General features: G+C 40.8%; 1 protein-coding gene across 19 annotated transcripts in view; it reads right to left on the bottom strand.

Annotated features, from left to right (window-relative positions):
* MSI2 (musashi RNA binding protein 2) overlaps nucleotides 1–25,534 on the bottom strand; it is a 2,403,248-nt gene that overhangs the window by 533,405 nt on the left and 1,844,309 nt on the right. For all 19 annotated transcript variants that reach the window (XM_044054616.1, XM_044054614.1, XM_044054627.1 and 16 more), the window contains one exon: nucleotides 12,984–13,098. In XM_044054616.1, the coding sequence (XP_043910551.1) occupies nucleotides 12,984–13,098 (115 nt within the window). The remainder of the gene's footprint in view (nucleotides 1–12,983; nucleotides 13,099–25,534) is intronic.

Here is a 25,534-nt window from a genome sequence, read left to right as displayed (position 1 = left end):
TTACTAAAAATATATATTTTTATATGTAATACAAGAACAAAAAATACCATCAATGAAAACAGCAGGGCATCATGACATTTCTCTAGGAAAATAAAGCCTGCAGAATATTAAAAATTGATGTTCTGCTTATTTTACCATCCAGGCAAAAGGACATTCATTTCTGAGAACAGCCAGAAAAAAAACTGAGGTAAATAATGCACATATACTACTGAAAACACTCTTAGGCAGCACTTTGTCAAAAATAAACACATGCGGTCATTCAGAAACTGAAATGCAACTGTTACAGGGTGCCAAGACGTGTATGCTAGTACTGAAAGTGCATGAAAGGTAGAGTTGAGAGAAAATGATCATCTTCAATTTCAAATAAGAACAACGGCAGAATGCAGGGCTTCTTCAGGCACAACATAGGGGTGGAACGACAGTGCTGGTTTTACGGAAAACAGAAGATGCAAACTCCAAGCACATCACTCAGCTTGCTAGAATTACATTCTATATGCAGAACTTCAGTAATGTGAACTAAACCAAATGTGGCAGAAATACATGAGAACAGAGCTAGTAGGTGATGCTAGCTAGTTCCTGAGAATGCACTTTGCAAAAATCTGCCTAAAGTGTTAACAGTTCCAGCACGTCATGGCAAAACTGCCTCCAAAAACAGACATGAAGTATATACCTAGATGTAAAATACATATTGGCATGTATAAATCACATAGCAACAGAGAATGATGAGTTTATCAAGATGAAGGAGAGAGAAAAAAAGAAACCGATATATTCAAATAAAGGTTCATAGGAGTGTGTGTTAGAAAGAAACAGACATTCAACTGGTATTAGACAATTCAGTTATTCAGACAACAGAGGAAGAATATGTTAACAGACTAAAAAAGAAAAAAATATAGAAATGTGTGCAGGTGGGCAGTATCATATGTCAAAATGTTCAGAAGTGATCAGAAGCAGAGATCGATGAGACAGAAGTACAGACAAGATTTGGGTGGTGGGCTGGGTGGGTGCTGTAGTAAAACAAGGATTCAGATAAAAGACAAGAGGACAGACTGGACAACAGGTGGAAAATTCAGGTGAGTGTGCGTGTACGCGCACACACACACACACGTTCCAGACAATCAGAATAAGCTATTCACATTGAAGTAAACTAGATGAGAAAAATACAGACAGGCATCACAGGGAAGGTTCAGATATGACACAGAAACAAAATCAGACGAAAGGGCAAGCCTTCGTGGAGAAGGGGGATCACAAATGAAAATTATCTCCAAACAAGGGAGGAAGAACTCATGGAAGATACAAAGATGCAACAGATGGGGTCTAGGAGAGAGAGAGTCAGACAATCAGAGGACAGGAATTTTAGCTTGCTTGCCAAGATTTTCAACAATGCTAGAAATGCCTGCCTTTCAGGGAAGTGCCATTAACCAAAAGTTTTTCTGCTACAGCAAACTTACAAGCCCTATAGTACTTGTAAGCATAAAGCTGGAAAAAGTTGCAAAGGCAAGTTAAAATGAATCAGTCTAATTATTTGAAGATTTTTTGACACAGCTTCAAATTTACAGACAAACAAAGACAGTGAGTATCAAAATATCCAAGTGCTGTTAATACCTGCAAAAGGAAACTATTAGTTACCACATGAAAGTGGTACTTTTAAGTCAAGATTTGAAACGTTTCTCTTAATGGAGAAAAACACAGTACAAAGTATTTTTCAGGTAACTGATAAAAGTATCACTTTAAAGGTACGGGAAGACTGAAGAAAATGTCTGAAAGGATGAACACAAAGGCTAGCACTTAAAGGGGGGGGGGGTGTGCAAAAAACAGTAAACACTGTGTGACAGAAGCTTCATAGCTGAAACTCAAGCTCTTAGAAGATTTGTGCCTTGCATCACACTGCAGCAGGACAGCAAGACCAAAGATGGAGGGTCCACAGAAAATCTTGCCACAGGTTCATAGGTGTGTACTACACTGACGACCACAAGGGCATTTTTAAGCCTAGCCATGCATCCCAAATTTCTGACAAGTTCTGGTACCCTTGATAAGTGTAAGCAGGGGCTTGGAAAATAAACCATTTAGAAGCAGGGGACTGGGAGATGAACCATTTACAGGCTGCCTGTGTCCATTAGAAACATTGGTGCCAAACCAAGAATGAATTTCCTGTTCCCCATCCAATTGCCCAAGTTACACTTGAACTTGGTTAGGGAGGAACTCTGTTTCCTGTGGAAGGAGAGCCTGTTCCAGAGAAAGGGTAGCCTCTGGGTTAAATACATGTCTCTCCAGCTGATCCTATTTATATCACAGGTGATGTTTAAGTCATTAAAATGGGCGATTCTGGTGCTTTGTTTTGTGGATATGCAAGAGGTCCATAAGGGTGGGATCTGACAATGCCTTGTATGCCAGACATAGAACTCCCCTCAACAACCTGTAGGAGACAGAATACAAGAATAGGGCTTTGAGACGATTTGCATAAAAAGTTACTTATGATCTGTATTCTTTTAGCGAGGAACCTCTGTGGATGTTCTAATTGTTTGGATGTGCCTGGTTAGATATATACCCAAGGGGACTTTGTACTCAATGACAAGTCTGATGAATGCTGAATACAAAGTAAACATGACCTCCATGGACCTGGATGCCTTACCATTGGCTATAAATTGCACAACACAGAATGAAAAGAATGTAGGTTGTGGCAGGACAGCATTAACTGCATAACCACATAAGAATTAAAGGAAGAGCTTACAATATTCCTGACTATACCTCTTATTATTCATTCATTCGTTTATTTATTTGTTTATTTCATTATTTCAGGGGTGGTCCAAGTGGGGTATTTATACTGACTAGGGGAAATCTAGCCAGGACGTTGAGGAGATTCCCCTACTCTTTGAATTCTGGATAGGGGAAGTATTTCAAGACAGAGGAGAGGAGTTTGCATGTGGAGGAAGAAGCTGATAAAATGAAATAATCATTGAAAGAGGGTGCACTTATTATGAAGTTTTCTAGTTAAGGATTGGTTGACGAAGTAATATCACAGATAATGAAAGAATCGGATAAGCAGAGTGAAGGCAGTAAAAACTGGAAACATTTGGCTGTTGAAATGCCTGGGAGTTAAACAAAAAAACTTGAGGATTCTGAAATGTCTTTATCCCCAGAGAATGCAGACCAAATACCAAGACAGAACTAATGGAGACTGAACACATGGATGAAGCTTCAAGATTCCAAGGAAGAGAATGTCACGAGTATAAAGCACTCATGAAGTTGGTGCGGCATTGGTCATATACAAATATGTGCAGAGCTAATAACCAAGACAGACCTAATGCAGACTGAACATCTGGATGAAACTTCATGACTCCAAGGAGGAGAATGTTGCGAGTCTGAAGCATTCATGAAACTGGTACACTGGAGGCATGGCCATATGCAAATGTGTGTAGAACTAATATCCAAGACAGACCTAATGGTGGCTGAACACCAGGATGAAGTTTCATGATTCCAAGGAAGAGAATGTTGCGAGTCTGAAATACTCATAACACTGGTACAATGGAACCATGCTCACATACAAATGCGGATGCCATAAGATTAAAGTACAGTGGAGGAAAAAGCATGTAGAACTGCAGCTCTGAACAGAGCAAGGGTGCAGCAGAAATTTTTAAATAAAAATGTGGTACATTTTACAAAAATACTGACTGTGGGATATTGTGCTAAGCTCTTTGGCTTTTACTAGAGCAAAGGTGAAATTAGGAATTAATTTGGGCTCAGAAATATTTCTTAGTGTCATGTTTATAAAACTTGAACCTGTAACTAAATTTGTGCTTTTGTTCAATAAAAGATGTGAAGTTATTGATACGTCATTACAAAAGCACAAAAAACATCTCTCTACAGGTTAGAATGGCTACATTAAACAGTGAAGGTATTCTTATCATATTTATATATTTACAGGAGATGGTAGAGATTGTTGTAGAGTTAAAGAAACTGACTGGTCCCAAGAGGGATTTCAAACTGGGGGACAGGAGGTTTGGGCAGAATGTGAAAGGCAAACATTTTTTCCTTCACTGGCTACACAAACAGAGCTTATCAGTAAAGCCATAGGAATGAGAGACAAATCTACATGGAAAGAGAAGTACCCACAGTAGTACCAAGACTCTAAAAAGAAGGCAGGGGCATGTAAGCCTTATGGATCTCCTGTTAAAGATATCTGAAAAGATTCAGCGTTCTGTTAAACACCCATATGGCTGGTCTACCTTACTTCAGGAGTCTTTCAGCAGATCCTTATCCCAAAACAGAACACAGTTCCAATCATAAATCAACAAACTCACAGGACTGAAGAAAACATAATCTAAAATCTAAAACCTTTAATTCCTAGGGGAGGATAGCCTGTATTAGAGCCCAATCAAATGAAGCCCTGCCTCTAGAAATTATTCACTTGTTCACTGTCTGAAAATCCACTTTACCCAATTCATGGTCAATATTTAGCTTACTAAATATTATTTATGTATGTATGTCTTGTAAGAGTGCTATCCCATTTTGTTGGGGTTTGTTTTGGTCAAAGTTTGTTTGGGTTGGACTGGGAAGCCATAAAGGTAACTCATCACAATATTATAGCACTTGCTATAAAAGGTTTTGTGACCTCATAGTTAGTGATATTAATTAGGGGTACCACTTGCACGAAAGATGTGGGATGAGGTACAGCCTTCCATGTAAAACACTATGAAAAACAACCCATTCATTCCTTTGGGTGGAGCTAACTGGGCTTCAGGCTTCAATAAAAGCCACATTACAGCAACAAACATGTTTTCAAACAATAAACTGCAAAGGAAGGTTGCTGATGTAGCCACAGCCCTGGTACAGTAATCCTTAACTATCCCAAATAAGGATTAGTTTATTTTTGATGTAAACAGGCACTACATTGTTTATCTAATTCACATGCCCTTGTCTGGATCTTTTACTGCCCACTACACACTTCAGAAATGACATAAAATTTGTCAATTTTTCCAAATCACCTTGCCGTCACTGTAATCCAACATGTAAGCTGCCTAATGACATTAAAGCACTGCAACAAATTTGCACAATTATTTTACTGAAGTGGGTAAAATACTTGCAAATTAATAATTTGATTTATATAACAAAGGGGTGATTATGAAATAAATCTAGGGTTTGTCCTCAAAAACAGCTCCGAAACACTATTTGCAGAAGTTATCGATACTAAAAATATGTTTTCCAAGACAGCCTAGATATGGTGACAAATACTTGCCTCCAGCAATTGGTGTGCCTAAAACTACAGGCCAGGTCTTGTGGCAGCACAGACATCACTGAATATGACTGCAGAGGAAAAGATGGAGCCTCACCGAACTCAGATCAAAGTTCCCTAAGTTTCAGAGGCTGGTCACCCAGTTTTTAGTATCACAACTAAAGTTTTGCAAGGTCCCATCAACCAGGAACTTCAGCTGCTCAGAATCGAACTGTGCGCTGGAAAGACTGTGTTTAATCCCTGGACTTGCTATAAGAAGATCTGCAAGGTTGACATTTTCCTTGCCTTTGGACAATTTGTCTGCTCTTCACAAATGAAAGGAAACCTTAGCTAACTCTGTGTTCTAGTTTTACAACTTTCCTCCCCAGAAATTGATCAAGATATGAAAAATAACATGGACTACATAAGGCTGTGATACAGGAAATAAAGCTGTGTAACAAGGTTTGTCCCAGTAGCAGTATGTTGTGTATCCGTCAAGTCGGGAACAAAAGAGTCAGCAGTTACTCTTGAATGTCTGCTGTTTAACTAATGATAATGTACAGTAGTCTTACTTGTAAGCACTCCTTCCCTCACCCACAGAATGATCCAGATTCATCTACTGCCTCTGCATACCTTATTAAAAATGTTCGATAATGACAAAATTGGACAAGGCAGCTGCAGCTTCATGCCAGAAAACATTCAAGAGATGGGTCTCTGGTACAGAATCAGTACTGTGCTATATGTGTAATTTGATGATGTTTTCATGGATGAGGAGGCTGTTCCATTTAGCAGTTACAGAATCCATTGTCAGTCACTTTATTTATGTGAATAAGAAATAATGCATTCTGTTTAGAATATCTATTTAAATGCAAATGCTTCATCTGTAGAAGAGTTTTTAGAGTGGAAGGATAGGTCTCCATTTTCTTTTTTTTTACGTTACCAACAAGGTTCTAGCAGAAGAATGTACGTCAGTAAAATATATGAGGTGAAATTCTACGGCAACAATACCTGTCATCACTTCTTTTTATTTTATTTATTTGGGGATTATGGAGTAGGGATATTCCAAGATGTCATAACAGAACATAGAAGAGCAGAATCAAAGAACAACTAATGTTCTACTACAGCTATCACTACAGAAACCATGAGTCACCAGCTTTGTGGGCTATTACAACATTCACTACAGAAACCATGAGTCAGCTTTGTGGGCTATTACAACATTCACTACAGAAACCATGAGTCACCAGCTTTGTGGGCTATTACAACATTCACTACAGAAATCATGAGTCACCGGCTTTGTGGGCTACTACAACATTCACTACAGAAACCATGAGTCACCAGCTTTGTGGGCTATTACAACATTCACTACAGAAACCATGAGTCACCAGCTTTGTGGGCTATTACAACATTCACTACAGAAACCATGAGTCACCAGCTTTGTGGGCTATTACAACATTCACTACAGAAATCATGAGTCACCAGCTTTGTGGGCTATTACAACATTCACTACAGAAACCATGAGTCACCAGCTTTGTGGGATATTACAACATTCACTACAGAAACCACGAGTCACCAGCTTTGTGGGCTACTACAACATTCACTACAGAAACCACGAGTCACCAGCTTTGTGGGCTATTACAACATTCACTACAGAAACCACGAGTCACCAGCTTTGTGGGCTATTACAACATTCACTACAGAAACCACGAGTCACCAGCTTTGTGGGCTATTACAACATTCACTACAGAAACCACGAGTCACCAGCTTTGTGGGTTATTACAACATTCACTACAGAAACCACAAGTCACCAGCTTTGTGGGCTATTACAACATTCACTACAGAAACCACGAGTCACCAGCTTTGTGGGCTATTACAACATTCACTACAGAAACCGTGAGTCACCAGCTTTGTTGGCTATTACAACATTCACTACAGAAACCGTGAGTCACCAGCTTTGTGGGCTATTACAACATTCACTACAGAAACCATGAGTCACCAGCTTTGTGGGCTATTACAACATTCACTACAGAAACCATGAGTCACCAGCTTTGTGGGCTATTGCAACATGATTTTTTTAATGTGGAAACACTGGCATCTAGTATTAAAAAAATGTATTCTACAAATTAGCTGCAGTAGCTAACACTTTTAAACACTCATACCCAAACTTCGCAAAATAAACCTCTAATTTTGCAAGTGCTGCACTGCTTCCATTTCCTAGTAGAGTAACTTGTCGTTAGACTGGTTCTGTAGGATGTAGTACGACTTGTCGTTAGACTGGTTCTGTAGGATGTAGTACGACTTGTCATTAGATTGGTTCTGTAGGATGTAGTACGACTTGTCGTTAGACTGGTTCTGTAGGATGTAGTATGACTTGTCATTAGACTGGTTCTGTAGGATGTAGTATGACTTGTCGTTAAGACTGGTTCTGTAGGATGTAGTATGACTTATAATTAGACTGGTTCTGTAGGATGTAGTACGACTTGTCGTTAGACTGGTTCTGTAGGATGTAGTATGACTTTGTCGTTAAGACTGGTTCTGTAGGACGTAGTATGACTTGTCGTTAGACTGGTTCTGTAGGATGTAGTATGACTTGTCGTTAGACTGGTTCTGTAGGATGTAGTACGACTTGTCGTTAGACTGGTTCTGTAGGATTTAGTATGACTTGTCGTTAGACTGGTTCTGAGGATGTAGTATGACTTGTCGTTAGACTGGTTCTGTAGGATGTAGTACGACTTGTCGTTAGACTGGTTCTGTAGGATGTAGTACGACTTGTCGTTAGACTGGTTCTGTAGGATGTAGTACGACTTGTCGTTAGACTGGTTCTGAGGATGTAGTATGACTTGTTGTTAGACTGGTTCTGTAGGATGTAGTATGACTTGTCGTTAGACTGGTTCTGTAGGATGTAGTATGATTAATCAGCTCACTGAACAGTGAATCATTATCCTACAAGCACCTGCCACTGAATGAGCTTGAATCAGTAAATTTATTTCATGATGGGGTAAGGTCCTCACACATCCCATACTTAGATTTTGCCTGATATAACCAACTCTGAGGAAGTATGACTGTGGGATAAGTTATAAAATTTATAAGCATGAGCAAGTCTGTTCAGTCAAATGGGAATGGAGAATTCTGTTTCACTGAAAAATAAAACAATCAAACAAATGTTCCGCTATATTCATTAACACTGTGCAAACTCTTGTAAATGCACTGTCGGAGGGTAGTAAGTGGCCATGACAAAGGGGTGATTCACTAAAAGAGATGAGTACAGCTTTAGACAGCTTCTCCATATCAACTGTTACGGAGAACTAGCAAGTACAACGGACCTAGGTGTGAGTGGTCTAGAATCCAAACAGGTGGTCAATGACGCTGGACAGTGCTTATGTAATATGCATCTTCCAGATGTGCAAGTTAATGAAACATATCACTTATCAGCAGGTCTCAGAGAAATGGGAAGAATGTAGATGTACTGCTAACAGAAGAGTCTCACTTTAGGCCTGTCCAACAACGTATGATGCCAGATAGTACTCAGAGGCTAAATGTGCCAGTGCTTCTAAACAAATAAAAAAGAGCACATCTTGTGCACTGCAGTACTGCAGCTTAAATTTAGAAGCCTCACACAGTGTTTACCTGCTGCTTGTTCTTTGAATTCAGCTGGTGGCACAATCAAAGGTCCATACTGCAAATCAGCAGTTGCTATGGGGTACAACTGCATTACCACCAGTCTGTTTTTATTTAAAAAATCATTGATGGTATCACAATTTCTTAAATTAACGTATTTAGTACTTTACAATATCAGCTGCTGCTTCATAAATAAACGCAGGTCATGCAACTGTGCCCCATTGGCAATTACCAGTTGTGTCTCCCCCAGCAACTCTAAAGCAAAAAACACAGCATCAATGGGACCGGACGGTGTCCCCAGCTGTGTGCTACACAAACTCAATGAGGAACTAAACCCACACATAAGGCTGCTGTTTAATCTTAGCCTTACTACAGGATATGTACCCAAAGAATGGCGTACGGCAACTGTGGTCCCACTCCACAAAGGCGGTGCTTCTACGGACCCTGGAAATTACCGCCCCATAAGCTTGACGAGCCTTGTCTGCAAAGCTATGGAGAGGATCATAATGGAACTCATAAATAAAGACATTGGGGACCTACAGACACTGGATCCTACCCAATTTGGCTTTGTCAAGGGCAGATCCTGCCTCTTGAACTTGGTCGACTTTGTCAAAACAGTCACTAAGGCCATTGATGAGGGTAAGGCAGTTCACACAGCCTACCTTGACCTAGCAAAAGCATTGACACAATACCCCACTTGGGCATCATAGAAAAGCTCACCAGCTTAGATGTAAACCCATATGTCACAAGATGGGTTGCAAACTGGCTCAAGGACAGAACACACAGGGTTAGAGTTGCTGGTGCCATGTCAGACTCTAAGCCGGTCCTGGCGATGTCCCACAGGGCTCAGTCCTGGGCCCCTCTTGTTCGGCATTTATTTTTCTGAAGTGCAGGCAAACATAGGGGATTGTGGCTGACAAAATTTGCAGATGACTGCAAACTGGGCACCATAATTGACACTCCATCAGACACAGACATCCTCCAGAGAGGTCTCATAGAAATGGATAACTGGTGCCAGAGCCATGGCCTTAAGCTAAATGCCAAAAAATGTATAGTCATACCCTTTGGGAAAAACAAGGTAACCCCTAATTACCACATAGGTGGTAATCCATTAAACACGGAAGAAGTTATCAGGGACCTGGGGACCCAAGTTGACAGTAACCTCTCTTTTGACACTCACATTGCCAAAGTGGTTAGGAAGACCTTCTACATTGCCCACCTGATCATGAAGGGATTAACATCCAGATCAGGAGAGGTCATTGTACCCCTGTACTCTTCACTTATCTGACCAATGATTGAGTACAACTCCCCATTCGGAATGTACCTTACCCGACACCTGCAGCAGTTGGAAAGACCCCAAAAGTTCCTCACCAAAAGGATAAAGGGGCTCAAACATATGTCATATGATGCCCGACTGAAGAAACTCCAGCTCTATTCAGTCGCATACCGTCTGCTCAGAGGTGATCTGTGCCTGACATACAAGGCCATGTCCAACCCGGAATTAATGGACATGCTCCACCTCAAAAAATCCAAATCCACCAGAGCCACGAGAGCAAGAGACTTAAACCTCAACATGGATATAAATAGGATGTGCTGGAGGGACAGATTCATCACCCAGAGACTCCCTACACTATGGAACAGAATCCCAGTCCATGTGAGGCAGAGCCCCTCACTGACTCTGTTCAAGAGAAATCTTGACGAGTGGATGGGAGATCATAGGTTTACCCCGGGAATCATCTCTGTGTCACTGCTGGACAGAGGCACAGCAAACTAATGGGTATAGTATTCTCATCCTAAGGGGTGGTGAAAGCCACACACACTCTGGCTAGGCTTATAAATGCCCGAGGGCAGATAGCCTAGTATGAACCTATGAACTTGAACACATTTCAAGTATGTGGTCTGGACTGTGCAACACCTCTGTGTGACTGCATTTAGTGTTTATGAATCCAAGGCCCTCCCCCCCCCCAAAAACAGTTCTATGTATTTTTAATGCACCTTAACCATAAAAATGTCAACAATGACTTAAGAAAGCAAAGCAAACTGCTTATTAGCTGTAGCAAAACCCCCTGCCAGTATCCACTGCAAGCATGTTTATATCAAAGTAATATTAAAAAAAATTACAAAAATGCTAGTCTACCATTGTGTACAGGACCATCCCTTTAGTAACACTACACATGGATCACGGTTAGACTCAATCTGACAAGATTTATTAAACCTGAATTAATGGCAGTGATTCTAATTTAAACATTATTTCATTATAACATATAACATAAAAGTTACAATTGTTAGCTCAACTTTTAATTATTTTTAATTTAAAAGGTAAAATTTCAATATCAAACTACAGTTAACTTTTTACTACCTAATGTACGCTCTCCCTGATGGAGCGGCAGACAGGCTACCTTCCTATCTGCCCCGAAAGTGCCAGACATCGCAGAATCTTTCTCAGAACCAAGCTTGCTTCCATTGTTTTACAGATGGTAGTGGCAAGTCTAAATTTAGAACTATAGTCAGTAACCCCAGAGTTTTACAGTTCAATTTTAATTTTAAATTTCATTTTAATTTTTTATTTTTTATTATTTATCATTTATTATTTTTTATTTTTTGGTTACATTTACATTTAAATTTAAGTTTTAGTACAGTTTTTTTCAAACATAGGTATAATCGTGACAAAGCAAAAGGCTCCAACGCATTGCTAGAGGTTAGGAATGGCACATATGAGCAAGTAGCTGGTTAATAAAAAGGAACTAAATAAGAGGAATGAGATACTTCCAACCAGGTCCGTCTTCACCTTGTAGGCCTACTAAGGCCACACCCCCAACTAGTCACTTCTCATTGGACATCTCTCAACCACGCCCCCTCCACAGGAGCATAAAAGCAGCACAGCAACAGCTCTCTGGTCATTCTGACCAGCGCTTGGGGATCACACAAATAGTCCTTTTTAGGACTCACACATAGCAAAAGAACCGAAGATCTGTTCAAGAAGAAGGACAACGGAGATCGACACCACCGCGGAACACCGAAGGACACAACAGCAGCTTTTCCCAGAGCCCATTGTGTCCATACGCAAAACAGCTCTTTTCAGAGCTCACGTGGATCTGCACCTTACACCAAACAGCTCTTCTCAGAGCTCACAGTACACCAAACAGCTCTTCTCAGAGCTCACAGAGATCTGCAAAAGCTCTGGTAAGAGCAACCAGAGACACATTGAAGAATAAAACAAAAAAGTTCTTATTATTAGCTACCACCAACACCTGAACGGGCATTCAAAACACAAATCGGCCCTTCTCAGAGCTCACAGAAATCTGTATCAGCTTCGGTAAGACCAGCCGGAGGCACAGACACAGCTTCGGCAAACCAAACAAAACAGTTCTTTTTAGAACTACCGCATCTGCCTGAAAGGGCATTCTAAACACAAAACAGCTCTTCTCAGAGCTCATAGAGATCTGTAACAGCTCTATATAGAGCTCCAGCTGCCCACAGGGCTAAAACAGCTCTTTTTAGAGCTAGCTCCACCACCGACTACACGTAGAAATCTGTTCACCGTTTAGGATCAAGAGTGAAAGGCTTTGTAAAATTTAAACATTATTAAAAGTTCACAAGTGTAATACAAAAATTTAGAAAAAAAAATCCCTAACAAATTAAGTTGAAATAATGAATCCTAAGAAAGGTTAACTATTATTTTATGCAGCACAAATTAAGAGACCCATTATATGCCTCACAGCCTTGCAATTCATATGCATCACCTATTACAGATTCAAGATAGGTTATGTTTATATTTTAACATAATACAACAAAACATATCCCCTGAAATGCTATACTTAACCCAAGAGGTATAAAACAAAGAAAATGTTTCTTATTCCTTCTTTTAGTATATGCAGTATTCGGTAAGTAAATACAAGTAAGGGAGGAAGGGAATACACAGACCAGTCAAGCATATCCTATCCCCCTCATGTAGCCCCTCAACTGTTAACACTGTCGTATCGTGGATACTAGTTATAGAGAGCCAGGATACTAAAGCCTACCAGCTAAGAACAGCAAATCTGTACACATGGAAAAGAACAGCAAAAAGGCCAAAATACAAATTAGGGGAAAGGACACACGAAGAGCATCAAAAGGAAAAGAGCATCTTAAATACTTATTCTGCTGTTTTCCTACTTACCCAGCATCCCCATCCCCAGCATAAACGCATCCATCGTGTACGGTAATCCTCTCGCCCGTCCCCGCGTTCCTGGTGGGAACATTACTTCTTTCGGTTGAGCTTTCTTACATTCCACCTATACAACATCAAAACAAGCAAATAAAATGCAAATTAATTCTACATATATGGCATACAATTATCTAAAATTATCCTCATTGTAGCTTTTTTCCCTTTTTTTAATGCAAGCTTTGCAAAAAATGTTAATGATAAAATGGGCTACAAAGACTCTTGTTCCTCCTGGCAACACACAATTTAATTCATCTTTCACAAAACAAGCAACAGCAGAAATTCAATACTGGTGGGAAACATGAATTTAAAAGGCTCACCGATAATTGGCCTTTTCAATTATTAGACTTTACTAGACTTGAGCAACTTAGTTTTTGACGCCAGTAACTTACAACTTGTGGTATGCATAGTACTCTTACGTCAATCAGATACTGTGACCCCAGCTAAGAACAGACATCTTTTTATCCACTACCCCTTTCATTCAACTGACATTACCAGAGGAGCCAATGTCATCTCTAAAACCTGCTACATTACTGACGAGTCAGTGAGGTCAAAATCTGATAGTTCAGCTTACAGGATTAAGGCTCTTCCAGCTCACCCCCTCTGGGAAAGAAGGAGAGGTTTTGGCTCATGAATGGACATTTTCCCAGTGCTGGTGATGGTGCCAAAATCATGATGCAGACTGCCATTCGTATTACAGAATTAAATAGTGGAGGAGGTAGTAGGTAACTGACACTGTATGTGGTGATGTACAGAATTAAATAGTGGAGGGCGTAGTAGGTAACTGACACTGTATGTGGTGATGTACAGAATTAAATAGTGGAGGGCGTAGTAGGTAACTGACACTGTATGTGGTGATGTACAGAATTAAATAATGGAGGGGGGTAGGAGGTAACTGACACTATATGCAGTGATGTACAGAATTAAACAGTGGAGGGGTAGTAGGTAATTGACACTGTATGTGGTGATGTTCAGAAAAATAGTGGAGGGGTAGTAGGTAACTGACACTGTATGTGGCGATGTACAGAATTAAATAGTGGAGGGTAGTAGGTAACTGACACTGTACGTGGTGATGTACAGAATTAAACAGTGGAGGGGATAGTAGGTAATGACACTGTATGTGGTGATGTACAGAATTAAACAGTGGAGGGGATAGTAGGTAATGACACTGTAGGTGGTGGTGATGTATGACATTTGTAGCTCAGCCCAGGCATGGATCCCCTTGCATGCAGAACAATGTTCATGGTACTTACGGCTGCCCTGCACCTCCCAATCCATCACTGGTGCAGTCTGAGCCCCAGGCAACAGTTGCAAGGGCATTAAGGTAAATGGAGCTATAGAAGCACCCCTAGTGAGCCGCTGATGCTCAACTAGGCGGCATGCAAGGGGGGGGGGGTGGCAAAAAAAAGGATTAAGGCTATAAACTCTTTGCAAGCTTCATAATGGAAGCCTTAGATCTGATTCCCCCCAAGTTTCCATCTGATTACTGGGTGACCCTGAGCAAGTCATTTTATCAGACAGTGTTCCTGCGTCACACCTGAAAGGGGACACAAACTCAGGTTTACTTTCATGCACAGTGCTAGTTTTCCTGTGTTGATCAGAACATCCATTGAGTGAGCAACCAAACCAGCAGAAAGAGTAAGAAAGACCTTCTTTATGAAAATTTAAAATGATTTGCTCACCATTCATAGGGCTATGAAACCTAATGAAGGATTCACAACATGATCCAAATAATTAGCTACTGACCTGGCAAAGTTAAAAATATTAACACACTATGAAATAATGCGTCAAGGATGTACGAGCCACTGATGCCTTCAGATTTCTTCAGATGATAACCACACTGCTTGTTTTCAGGATCTGACGACAGAGAGGAGAGGACAGGCTAAAGTTGACAAGGAACCAAGTAATGGAGGGAGTAAGGTGACAAGTAACCATAGTTCTGTGCTCGATTATGATACTTCATTTTCCTCCACAGCCCGCAAACTTCAATAAGTGACATTAAGTGCAATGGACTAGCCAGTCACATGCTCTTTTCTCAACAGACTATATCTTGCTTCAGAATATTCCAGAACTAGAATATTCCAGAAATACAGTGTAATATTCTTGGATGAAGTTATGCAGAGATTAAAAAAAAAAAAGATACCTACAAATGTCTAAAAGGTTAACTCCTGTAAAATACATGGGTACACTGTTTTCTCAGACAGAGTATTTTTAATCTGAAAACAGTCTCAGCCTTTCAACATTTTCAAATGGAGAAGCCAAAAATTACTCAGATTCCTTAAAACTAAAGGGGCAAGCATTTGCAGCAAGGTGTGCATTTGTTTTAATGTGAGTCAATAAGCGCGTCTTGGGTGGGATGTAACAATAAGAGACTGAGTGCCAATTTCAAATATCTGGCTACACTGCAGGCCGACTCTTAATGACGTCTGAAAATAGACCATACAATTACTGATCTGACTGAAAGACTGTTTTCAAGTGAAAACGGCAAACTGCTTCTTAACACAACCAAAGAAGGGTTCAACCTGAAAACAAGCCCTCATGAAAAGTTATTTTGTTGAAAGAATCTTAATTTTGGTGACCCGTGGAAATAAAATACTCACTGCTTTAAAAGAACAAAAAAAAGGTGCACATATTTCTCTAACATGAACCTAGTTTTGGGTGGAATGGGCAAATACTTGCACCATATAAAGCAAGCTTTTCAGCTCCTGGTGTCTTTCCTGTACTGACATACAGCTCATCACAACATGCACTTAGTTGACCAATGTGAAAAACAGTTCTACTTTATTTTCTTGAAACATATTTTGAAGGTCAAAAATACTCAACTGAAGGGTACAAATGACCAAACATATTTGGCGGATACACATTATACTTTAAGTACCGCAGAAATGCATAGCATAAAAAGTATAATGTGAAAACTTAACAAGGACCTCACCTCCCACGTAACATCAAGGACCCCATCTCCCAGGCACCATCCTTCATTAATTATACATCTATGTAATCTGAAGTAAAAGCTTGACTGGATTTGAGCAAACAAATAAGTACACTTAATTTGAATTAAATGGACATCATACATAGAATAATAAGCAAATCAGCTTGTGGGAAGAAGATCCCCCACGTCTTACGTTTCTATGTTTTGCTTTTTGATATTATGTAATCTTTCACTTCAGTAAAACATGCTTCCAGCAAATATACATTTCAGTCTTTTTTAACCTTCAGTCAAAATTTTCTGCCATTTCCATTTCAGGTAATTAAATCACAGCCTTGTAACACACTATACAGTTAGCTCAGAAGGGCAACACAAAAGGCATATGAATGCAGTTTCTCCTTAAAACTAAGCATTTGTAAATTAAGTAGTTATTTGAACAAATAGTGGTCATTTAGTTAAACTCCTGTTTGCTACGGCATGCAATAGCAATAAAAATTCAAATGTAGCTAACACCAGTCAATGTTAACATCCTTTTGCAGCACGTTAAAAAAATGACTTCAATAATTAGAAAATAAATTCAATGGATCATAAAGACCACTGATTACATTAGTTACCTCATTATCCAGTTTTACTCACCCACGTAGTCAAATGTTAGCCAGAAATTGTTCTGTGAAAGAAACCAGGCGGCATACAGATATGCTCAACACCAAAATAGTTTTTCTGTTAATCAAATGCAATTGCTAGATCCTATGACAAGATGTGCTCACCTTACTTGGACAAAGCAGCTGTGAGGAATGTTCTGCCAACAAAAAATCTCTTGCAATCACAATGCTCAGTCTTGCACTAATAGATGTTTTAAGACATAGTATCTACTTCAAGTAATAATGCATTGTGAGACTTGCAGAGGGTCAAATAAATTGCAGCTACATACAACCTTTGGAGACTCCGTGAACATGAAAGTCTTAGTAAAGAGCTACATTTTGTGAAATATGCAATGAGTCAGATCTGAACCTCAAACCTTAGAGATAGTACTATCATGTGGCATCAACTCCCACGTGCTAATTTACCAAAAGTTGCTACACTGACCTAAAAGTAAAAAGATGCATATCTTCCCAACAGCATAGAAGCTTACATGACTGCTCTCTCTCTCTCTCTCAAACCTTACTATTTTTGCAATAGTAGTCATTATGAATAATAGACTTCTCACACTTCAGCAGTAATTCTTAATTGCACTGTTCGTATTAAGGTGTATTATAATATTATAATATGAAAGATTTTAAACTTTTAGCTATTAATGTACACTGCTGAACAGACATTTTTCGCTTTGCATTTCTGACCATTTTTGATGTAATTAGCACCTTATTTTCAGTTCATTATTTCTGTTCTATTCTTCCAAGTCACTAACTACTTCTCATATCTTGCTGAAATTCCTCTGTTCTTAAGAGATGGGGGAAAAAAGGCACACCTTAAGGAGCATTTTGCCTCTTCACCCTCATACAGGAATCCTTTCAGTCTGGCCTACAGAGCCCTGGTTCACTCTATCACAGGTATTCTGTCTGCCCTTCAATAGTAGCCTCAGGCAAACTGGTGGCAGTTATTACATCACCTCAATCACGTCAGATCGGTAGCTTTACTAAGGAGGTGGATGCATGTTTTTTTTTGTTTGCATAGTTAATTACAGAAGGCTGCAGATTAACACTAGTAATTACTGCGTTTTCAAATACCTCAATCACTGACAGCCTTACTCATTGTATTTCTCTACATAAGTGTGTTTTGTTTCCAAGCAACTGCAAAAGAGGTGAGTCTTAGGTTTGTATTACTTTCCATTTGGTGACATGAAGGTTAACTAACCATAATGACAGCTTTATAAACAAAAGCACATACTCCTGGCCCTTTCAGAGTCTTATAATGGCCATGCATGTGAAAAAAAACGGCTGTGAGATGCTGACAATAGCAATCGTAGTTTGGATTCTGAAGCTGCCATGGTTCTGTTACTCACAAGTTGTTCAGTGAGGCCGGAGAATGAAGGAACATACATAAGAAAACATGCTTCTGTGGAACAATGGTGGATGCCAACAATTATAAAGATGAAAGAGACTGACATCACAGACCAGTGACTTACAATCCATAAAAATGTGTTTAGTCAAATCCTCAGAACTATTTAGACATTGCACTGAATTTACATGTTGGGCTTTTCTAATAATGCAGTTGAAGGCACAGATTATTAAATCAGTGAAAAAAATTGTTTAAAGCCAGATTTCTGGCACAGAAGTAATGTGCTTATCTATAAAGTCCCAATGGTTGGATCAAAAGAAAGCATGGGAAACAGGAAAGATGGTTGTAGAAGTAAGGGCTAACTGCTGCTGGGCATAATGTGGCACACGGTCACCCTGTGGGAGGAGAACAGGGGCCATACCTCTAAACCTCTTAGGGCAAGAAATCTGGACAAAGCCATAAATAAAAGTGGGACAAAGGCCCAAAAATAGGGACAATTTTTAAATGTTGTTCTTACAAACTGAGAAAGCTGATCAAATAAAGTACAGTTTTGTACCTACCATACATGTAGATGTTCGAGTGTTCACCCTGCTGCAGTCATCACACTTGGGTTATCCTGTCGTCAGGCGGTCCCGCAGTCGGCCTGAATTCCAAAGTCTTGGTCCGGCATCGGTTGCTGTCGCTTCTTCCCTGACGTCAGTGCGCCAGGGGTATATAAGAGGCATCCAACGCCATTTTCTTCAGTTTTTCTTGCCCCAGATGTCAGGTGCCCCCCCAACAGGAGGTCACTACATAGTATCAAAACATAAAAGTGAAGCACAAACAAAACATACTTCCAGCTATAAGCAAATACACCACAAAGGTTGTATCAGGTATAAAGGCATAGAAAGGTTTCAGCTAGATCAGAGGGGAAGGAGGGAGGGTAACCTGGACTGCAGCAGGGTGAACACTCGAACATCTACATTTATGGTAGGTACAAAACTGTACTATGTTCATCGTGTTACACTGCTGCAGTCATCACACTTGGGTTGAATCCCAAAGCTAAGGATGGGAGGTGGAATCAAACAGGGTTAGGAGAGGCTAGTAGGCCCTGCAAAACTGCAGTGGCGAAGCCAGCTCTAGTCTTAGAGTATAGTGGTAAGTGATAGTGTTTGGTGAAGGTGTGTACTGAACTCCAAGATGTAGCTTCCAGAATATCCTTGGTTGGCACCCCCCTGAGGAAGGCTGTAGATGTAGCTGCTGCCCTGGTGGAGTGGGGCCTTATGCTAGCAGGAACTGGTTTTCCATGATGGGTGTAGCAAAAACGTATGCAATGTCCTATCCATTTTGAAATGGTCTGTTTTGAGATAGCCTTTCCTTGTGATGCTGTAGCATAGGATACAAAGAGCTGGTCAGATTTTCTGAAAGCCTTAGTTTTATCCAAGTAGTAACGTAATTGCCTGTGAATGTCCAAGGAGTGCAGGAGTCTTTCACCTTTGTTCTGTGGATTTGGGAAAAAAGTGGGTAAATGGATGGTTTGATTTAGAACCACAATGGAAACCACCTTTGGCATAAAGGAGGGGTTAGTTCGTAGAGAGTCTCTGTCTTGATGAAAAATGGGGAAAGGCTCCACTGCCATTAATGCCTGTAGCTCTGAGACTCTTCTGGCTGAAGTAATAGCTAGCAGCAGGGCAGTTTTCCATGATATAAACTTTAAATCAGTTGAGAAAGCTGGCTCAAAAGGTGGAAGCGTAAGCTTTTACAGAACAAAATTGAGGTCCCAAGTTGGCCAGATTTAAGGTCTTGAGCTGGCTGTGTAGAATCTGTTTGTCTTGCTGTGTGAGCAGATGAGGAATTTGTGGTAAAATCCATGGGCCATGTTCCTTAGTAGTGGGTACCAGTGCTGGTGTGGCCAGTCTGGGGCAATGAGTATCATTTGTGGTCTCTCCATTCTGACTTTCAGCAGCACCTTTGTTAGAAGGGGCAGTGGAGGGAAGGCATATACTGTCAACATTTTCCAACTGAATGAGAGTGCGTCCACTTTCCAAGCTTGATGGTGGAATGTCCTTGTGCAAAATTTTGGTAGCTGATAGTTTTGGGGGTTGGCAAACAGGTCTATGTCTGGGCGCCCCCATTTCTGAGTTATCATTGCAAATACTTGTGGATCCAGTTTCCACTCGTGGGGATCCATGATGTTCCTGCTTAGGTCGTCTGCCAATGTGTTCTTTCTTTCTGGCAGGAATTGTGCTTGCAATTGAACTTGGTAAGTCAGTGCTGTGTTCCACAAGGTCATTGCTTGCCTGCATAGAGGGTAGGAGTGTGTACCCCCTTGCTTGTTTATGTACCACATTACTGTGGTATTGTCTGTCCTTATAATAAGTTGTCCTGGATCTAAGAGGTCCTTGAAGGCTGTCAGAGCATTCTGTACAGCTAGCATTTCTTTTTGATTTATGTGCAGATATCTTTGATCTGTAGTCCATCTGCCTTGAACGCACTGCCCTGCCATGTGTGCCCCCCAGTCATAGTCCGATGCATCTGTTGTCATAGTTTGCCTGGCTGGGGGTAAGGTGAAAGGCTGACCCTTGTTGAGGTGACATGCCTGTGACCACCACAGAAACTCCTGTTGAAGGCAGGGAATGAGAGGTATCACTGTTTCCAAGCTGTGGCTGTGTTGAGTCCATACGTTTTTCAGGTACCATTGTAATTTCCTCATATGCAGTTTTGCAAATGGTATTAGTAGTATGGAAGATGCCATGAATCCCAAGGCCTGCAGATTTTTTTTTGCAGGGAGTTGGATTTTTGTTGCCATTATTTTGAAGTATTGAGTTAGCTGTAGTTGCTTGTCTGGCGTGAGGTAAGCCATCTGGACCACTGTATTCAAGCTAGCACCCAGGAATGTCATGTTCTGTGAGGGCACTAGTTTTGATTTGTTTTTGTTTACTGTGTACCCTAGGCAACTTAGAAGGTGTTTTACAAACGCCAGATGTTGTAAGAGAATGTCCTTGCTTTCTGCTTGGATGAGGCAGTCGTCCAGGTATGGGTATATTTGAATTCCTCTTTGTCTGCAGTATGCAATTACTGGTGCCAGGCATTTTGTGAAGACCCTGGGCGCAGTAGAAAAGCCAAAGGGCAGTGCAGAGAATTGGTAATGGGCTGAACCTGCAATGAAATGGAGGTATCTTCTGCAATTTTCTCTGATAGGGACATGCAGGTATGCCTCCTTGAGGTCCAACATTACTAGCCAAGCCTTCTTGCCCAACATGGGAAGAAGCTGCTGTAGTGTTAGCATCTTGAATTTGGGTACTTGCAAGTAGGTGTTTAGAACTGAAAGGTCCAGAATGGGTCTCCATGCATTGTCCTTTCTGGAGACTAGAAAGAGCCTTGAGTAAAATCCTTGGCCTTGCTCCTTTGTAGGTACCAGTTGAATGGCTATCATGTCCATGAGAGCTGCAATTTGTTTTTGTGCCTCTGCCCATTGATTTTGTGGCAGGTTTGGCATTCCTTTTATCCTTGGCAAGGTGTGGAAATGGAATCTGTATTCTTGTGAGATAATGTCTAGGATCCATTTGTCCTTTGTGATGATGCGCCAGTTGTCTGCTAAAAGTGCTAATTTTCCTCCCAAGGGAGCTGCCAACAGAGTTTTGCTTGGCAGTTTGAGGGCTAAGTCATTGTGTTTGTCTTCTAGTAGTTTGAGGCATGTCTTCTCCTCCCTTCTGTGTTGCAGTGGCCCATTGGCGAGGTTTGTAAGGGATTTGTGCTTGACCTCTGCCCCTTGGGCGTCTGTATTTACCCCTCTGTGGTCTGTCAGAAGCTGGAAAGGACCAATTTTTTGTTGGCCAATTTCTGCTGAAGCGAGGGGGTTGTACCTGTAAGAAATCTTTGACTGTCTGCATAGACGTTGCCTTATCCTCCATTTTCTTTAAAACCTCTTCTGCTTTAACACCAAATAAGACATCCTGCTGTAAAGGTGCATCTAGTAATTTTGCTTTAACATGATCCGGCAGAGTCTGTTCCTTTAACCAAGCATGCCTACGTATGACAGACCCAGTAACAGCTGCTCTACAGGAAACTTCCAAGGAATCAAATCCACATTGTAAAGTATGTTTGCCCACCTGTTCAGCTGCATGCAACAGATCCTGCATTTCCTTCAATTCAGACTGTTGAGAGTGTGTGCTCATCTTTTGTTTTAATTGAGACATTAGGAATTGCTGATATTTCAGCATGTGAAATTGACAATTTAGTGCTCTCATAGCCAGAGTAGCTGAGGTGTAAACCCTTTTCCCCCACCTATCTAGTGCTCTGGAGTCCCTTTCAGAGGGCACAGGGTTTTTAGCCATAGAAGCCTTAGCCCCTTTGGGACCCTGGGAGATTGTTTCTGGGTCAGCAACAGGCTTTTGTAAAGGAATTTGTGTGAGTCAGGCACTCTATAATATCGGTTTGGTTTGGCTGGAGCAGGAGGCAGAGAATCTGGATTTATACTAGATTCTAAGTAAATATCATCCACAATGTCTAAAACTGGAGGGATAACAAGTGGTCTGTGCTGGGGAAGTAAGAGAAACTCTCGGAGCCTTTTCTTTGAGTCGGAGTAGTCCTGACCTTCCCAATGGAAATGTTCCCTCATGGTATGTAAGGTTTCCCCCAAAGGAATAGTCTTCAGGGGGAGATGCTGAGGGAATGGAATCTTCAGCATCAGAATCTTCATAAGGGGGAAAGGAGTAATCCTGTTCTTCAGAGGAGTCTGAGGAAATAGAAACTTGATCAGAAGAGGCATAATCCTCCTCTTGTCTTGGCCTTTAGTCTGGGGGGGGGGGGGGACCCCTGATCAGAGTAATCAAATCTTCAGCCATCTTAAGCATCTGTTTCTTAGGCATGGGGCCTTGAACTGGAGACTGATGTACAGTCTTTTTAGGTTTTAAAGGCGTCTTAAGCTTAGCATAAGATTTTATGGTGAGAGTAGTCAGTCTAAAGACACCTTCTTTAACCGAAGATGTTTCCACAGCACCGGCTTCTCCTTCTGCAATGGTGTTGGTAGGGGCTAACGAAAATGGCTGCGTCGGCCTAGTACTCTCTGCTTGAGAATCCGAAGCGGTCTGGGGTTTCAATTCTGCGGTCGTCAGGGGTTGCGTAGGCACCTCACTGAAAACCAGAGAACAGGCGACCGGCCCAGCAGAGGCCACGGATTCTAGCTTGGATCTAGGCTACTTGTCTTTATCTTTGTGTTTTTTATGCACGCCGGTGCTCCGACGGCATAGTATAATTAAATTTCCTACTGAAGTAGTGTCGAGCGAAATCAAAGCGTAGCTTTATAGTTCGCTTATTGAACCTAGCACAAAACCGACAACCAGTGACGTTGTGGTCTGGGCCTAGGCAAGGTATACAATAGGAATGAAAGTTCTTATGAGGTATTTGCTTCCCACAAGAAATACAACTGTTAACTTTTTCTGACATCGGACTGAGGCAAGAATAGGTTCCCCAACGGGGTACTTAGCTTTGAAGACTTCGGACTGAAACTCGATTTGAAAATCTCAGGTGTCGGCCAACTGGCACTTGCGAACTGCTTCTGCTTCGGGCACCGCGCGGCAAGAAAGACTGGAGAAAATGGCGTTGGATGCCTCTTATATACCCCTGGTGCACTGACGTCAGGGAAGAAGTGACAGCAACCGACGCCGGACCAAGACTTTAGAATTCAGGCCGACTACGGTACCGCCTGACGACAGGATAACCCAAGTGTGATGACTGCAGCAGAGTAACACGATGGACATCAGGTCTTGCATTAGCATGGATTTTCTGAAGAGTAGGAAGTCTGAAACTCAAATGTCTGTTGTTAACTTTCTAACTTCATTCTTTAATGATTTGCCACTAATTTGCCAAAAAACACAATTTTATGAAAAATGGACCTAGAATATGAGGGAAAAATCTGGACATTCTGCCAAAATCTGTACAGTTGAGAGGTATGACAGGGGCACAGTGTGCTTCTCAGACATTTGCTGCATAACGGATAGCTAATGGCATGTATAGTTACTATATATATGCCTCACTGATGGGATTGTGCAATACTCTGGGGTTCAACTCCATACCATCTGCATGTCAAACTCTAGAAGTCTGATGCTGCCCACATTAGATTCTTTATACCAATCCCAAAAAAAAGCTAAGTCAAAGGGTCAAATCAGACATCACTTACCAAATCACTTCAATATTTTAAATCAGTGGAACCAGGTGTAAGTAAAATAATAAGCAAAAATGTTTCTGAAGCACACATGAAATTTTCACTCCCAAGCACTTGCAGAAAATTAAGAAATTGCTACATGTACGAACACCAAATACCCCCAACGACGACACAAAAACATAGAAAACACAGATGTTAACACACCACTAAGCATGCACCAAAAATTGGCCTTGGCAGATACAAAATTTAAAACTAAAAAAACAACACCTTCTACTACTTATATACACTACGATCACACAAACATGAGGAATGTTCTGCAACCCCGGGAATTGTGTGATGTCACGCACCTGTCAACCAGCTGCTTACTTGATCATAAACGGTCAACTAAACAACTGTCGACCAAACACAATAAACCTTTTGTAGAAAACCCATATATCTATCTACATATATTATATATATATATATATATATATATATATGTATATACACACACACACACACAAGCTTTAGTGTCTCCCCATTCCTTCCAAGTCATTAGTAGTAGTGTCAGTGTCATAAAAACAATTACCACTGTCTCCATCACTTGCCAGAAGGAATAAGATGTAATTAATTCATTAACGTTTATTTGCCATTTCACTGCTCATCTGATGAAATACAATCCTGCCACTGGGCAGACTAGTGATCACGTCACCGAGGCACTGCAGGTCTCATCTACTTTACTGTGCTGCACCAGAATTCAGTAGCTGATCTGCTTACATGATGCAAGGTTCTTTTAATATCAATCCATCAATAATGACCTATCTTAGTGCTAACAAACCGGGCTAAACATGTAACATCAGCCTCCAACACATGAAGAAAGATCACCACCTATGGACAAGCTATGGCTTGCTTTTGGGGAGATTGGAGTCTGATGTGCTTGCAGAGATGGTGAATCTGATGTGCGTGCAGAGATGGTGAAACAGCCACATCTGACTTTCCCCAGCAGTCTGAAGTCTGTAGTCAATGTCATTAAGCTGACAATCTGGTTCAGGAAAGGAGCTGAGCAGCTACCTGAACATTTTGGTAGAGTTAGAAAAGTGTGTGGTAAAGGGGAATGTCAAGTATGTATTAAAAAAATGTGAAGCAGCAGCATTTAGAACAAATGTACATTTTTTTTTATGTGAGATGATGTATGTTTAGAGGGATTCATCAATATCAGACGTTATAAGATTTTTTTTTTTTTTTTTTTTTTTATCTCTGAGTGAATTGCTATCTGAACTTGGGCAGGGTAATCTGTCATCTGACTGACTTTTTTCAACTGAAAACAATAAAACATTTATTTGCACAACAAAGGAACTGTTAAACCTGTAAAGAACATCCCATGGCAACTTGTTTTGTTGCAAACTGTTTAGGGATTTGTGGAAATAAAATATTTTTACACCACACATGCTTTCACACAGA

Source organism: Protopterus annectens, chromosome 13.part0 (assembly GCF_019279795.1).
Source record: "Protopterus annectens isolate FY-2018-M chromosome 13.part0, PAN1.0, whole genome shotgun sequence".
In the NCBI taxonomy this organism is placed as follows: Eukaryota; Metazoa; Chordata; order Ceratodontiformes; family Protopteridae; genus Protopterus; species Protopterus annectens.
The sequence above is the reverse complement of the archived record's forward strand: the minus strand, read 5'-3'. Positions and strand labels throughout refer to the sequence as shown.